A 2,166-nucleotide genomic window follows, 5' to 3' on the forward strand; every position below is an offset into this window, starting at 1 on the left:
AATCAAATATTTTAAAACAAATTAAATAAAAGAAACCAAACTAATATTTTGGAGAGGAAATTAAAGATACTTACATTATAAACAACAGAGATAGCTCTAATAGGATTTAAAGCCCATTCAGAAGCTTTTGGTACGACACAAAAGCTGATAATCATGCACTGGAAACTTGCCATGAAGAACATCAAAAGGGTACTAGAATATGGAGCTGCATACTTCTCATTCACTCTTGCCTAACATAAATAAAAATAGTCAAATAGTAAGAATTATTTTATTTACTCCCTCCGTTTAAAATAAGAATGATCTAGTTTGACTTGAAACAGAGTTTAAGAAAAGAAAGAAGATTTTTTAATCTTGTGGTTCTAAATTAAAATTATATCAAATGTATCAAAATACCCTTTAATTTTATGGTCTTAAACATGTCACGTGAAAAGTTAAAGTTAAAGTGTTGACAAAAAAAGAAATGGGTCATTCTTTTTGAAACAGACTAAAAAGGATATTGGATCATTCTTTTTTAAACGGAGGAAGTAATTTTTTGAAAAAGGAAGAAATGAATTAAAAGAATTATAAAATTAATTACTTGAATGATTAACCATAATGCATAGGTAATACTGCTGATTATGAGTATAAAAGGTCCCAAAAGGAAGTTGGTATGTGTAGAATTGGCATCCTTGTCATCAGTAGTGTTTTCAACATATTTCCAGTGAAATCCCAATTGGCCAATCACTACAGGTCCACGATACAATGACAATAACATTGCCCCTCCAACACACACTATAGTTCCAATCAATTTGGCTTGTCCTGCTATACTTCTTAGTCCCAATTTTTCAAGCCTACACATCAACTAACACAATTCAATTTTCAATTTTTTTTATATAATAATGTAGGAGTAATATTTAGGTTATGTTGCTCAGACTCTTCAAAATCGTCAATGAATACGTGTCGAATTAATGTATTTTTGAATAATCTGACACTGTTGTGACATCGAAATTGAAGAGTTCGTGCAATTTAGTATTTTAGAGAAAGAGAAATACCCGAATGGGACGGCTAGGAGAAAAGTGAATGCTGGGATTAGATTATCGAGGGCGGAAACAATCGTCGGAGTAGTGTATTTTAACCCAATACAAAATGTATACTGGTTCGCAGTTATTCTGTACGTTCATACAACAGAAATAATGTTAATTAATCATATATTATACTAGTTGACATAACACTCTCATGTATGTATATTATAAAATAAATATAAATAAATGTAAGGTTCGACTATTATCAATATTTTTACTAGAGCTTTAATCTTTGTCCTTGTTGTACTAGTAGGTCTGCCACCATACATGTTTTGCTCTACCTCGCCGGTCTAAATTTGAAGTTTCTGGATATTTGAAATTTTAGTCTATTTTGAATTATTTCGTTCTAATTTATTTTTATATATAGTTTATACATACTCATCCACAGATTTCTTGAGATGCATATAAAATTTTGATCAAAATTATTGAGTTCTACCAACTCGTAAGTCGTATAGTAACTCCACCCTAGGTCCTGTATTATTTATTAACCCTATCCCTTATGTGACTAAACATCGACTTGACACAACTCTTACGTTGGATTTCAACTGAACGCTATATATATATATATATATATATATATATATATATATATATATCATAAAGGGTATGCAAATACCCTCCGTCATACTTTTGGGATATTTGTGCCTCTGCCGTCCAAAAACTAGAGCATATATGCCATTCACTGTAACGAAAGACTAAATAGGGACACGTGGCGCAATCTTATCCGTCAATCTGATATTTAATAAATGTCGGATTGGTGGATAAGATTATGACACGTGTATGCCCGTTAGTATGAAGGGCATATATGATCTAGTTTTTGGACGACAGGGGCACCAATGTCTCAAAAGTATGACACAGGATATCTGCATACTATTTACGATAGTTCGGGTATATTTATCCTTTTTTCCATATATATATATATAAAATTAGCTTAAAATGAGAAAAGCAGATACGAAAGATACAAGTGTATGTTGTCGGCCATTAATTAATTTTTATTTACTTCATAATTCATATGATTAAATTATTTTTACATTTTAATAGATTATTGGAATACTTTTTTCATAGCTCACTTTAATTAAAACATGTTCACTTTATCAAATAGGAG

At 30.6% G+C, this 2,166-nt stretch overlaps 1 protein-coding gene across 1 annotated transcript; it reads right to left on the reverse strand.

The window, feature by feature from the left end:
* Positions 1-36: 36 nt before the first annotated feature.
* LOC125851034 (WAT1-related protein At1g09380-like) lies at positions 37-1,148 on the reverse strand (the record flags this gene model as incomplete). The annotated part of the gene is made up of 3 exons (XM_049530827.1): positions 37-230; positions 578-830; positions 1,032-1,148. Coding segments are annotated over 3 exons (564 nt in total), but the record flags the coding sequence as incomplete, so codon positions are not given.
* Between the last annotated feature and the right edge of the window lie 1,018 nt (positions 1,149-2,166).

This window comes from Solanum stenotomum, unplaced genomic scaffold (genome assembly GCF_019186545.1).
Source record: "Solanum stenotomum isolate F172 unplaced genomic scaffold, ASM1918654v1 scaffold21711, whole genome shotgun sequence".
NCBI lineage: Eukaryota > Viridiplantae > Streptophyta > Magnoliopsida > Solanales > Solanaceae > Solanum > Solanum stenotomum.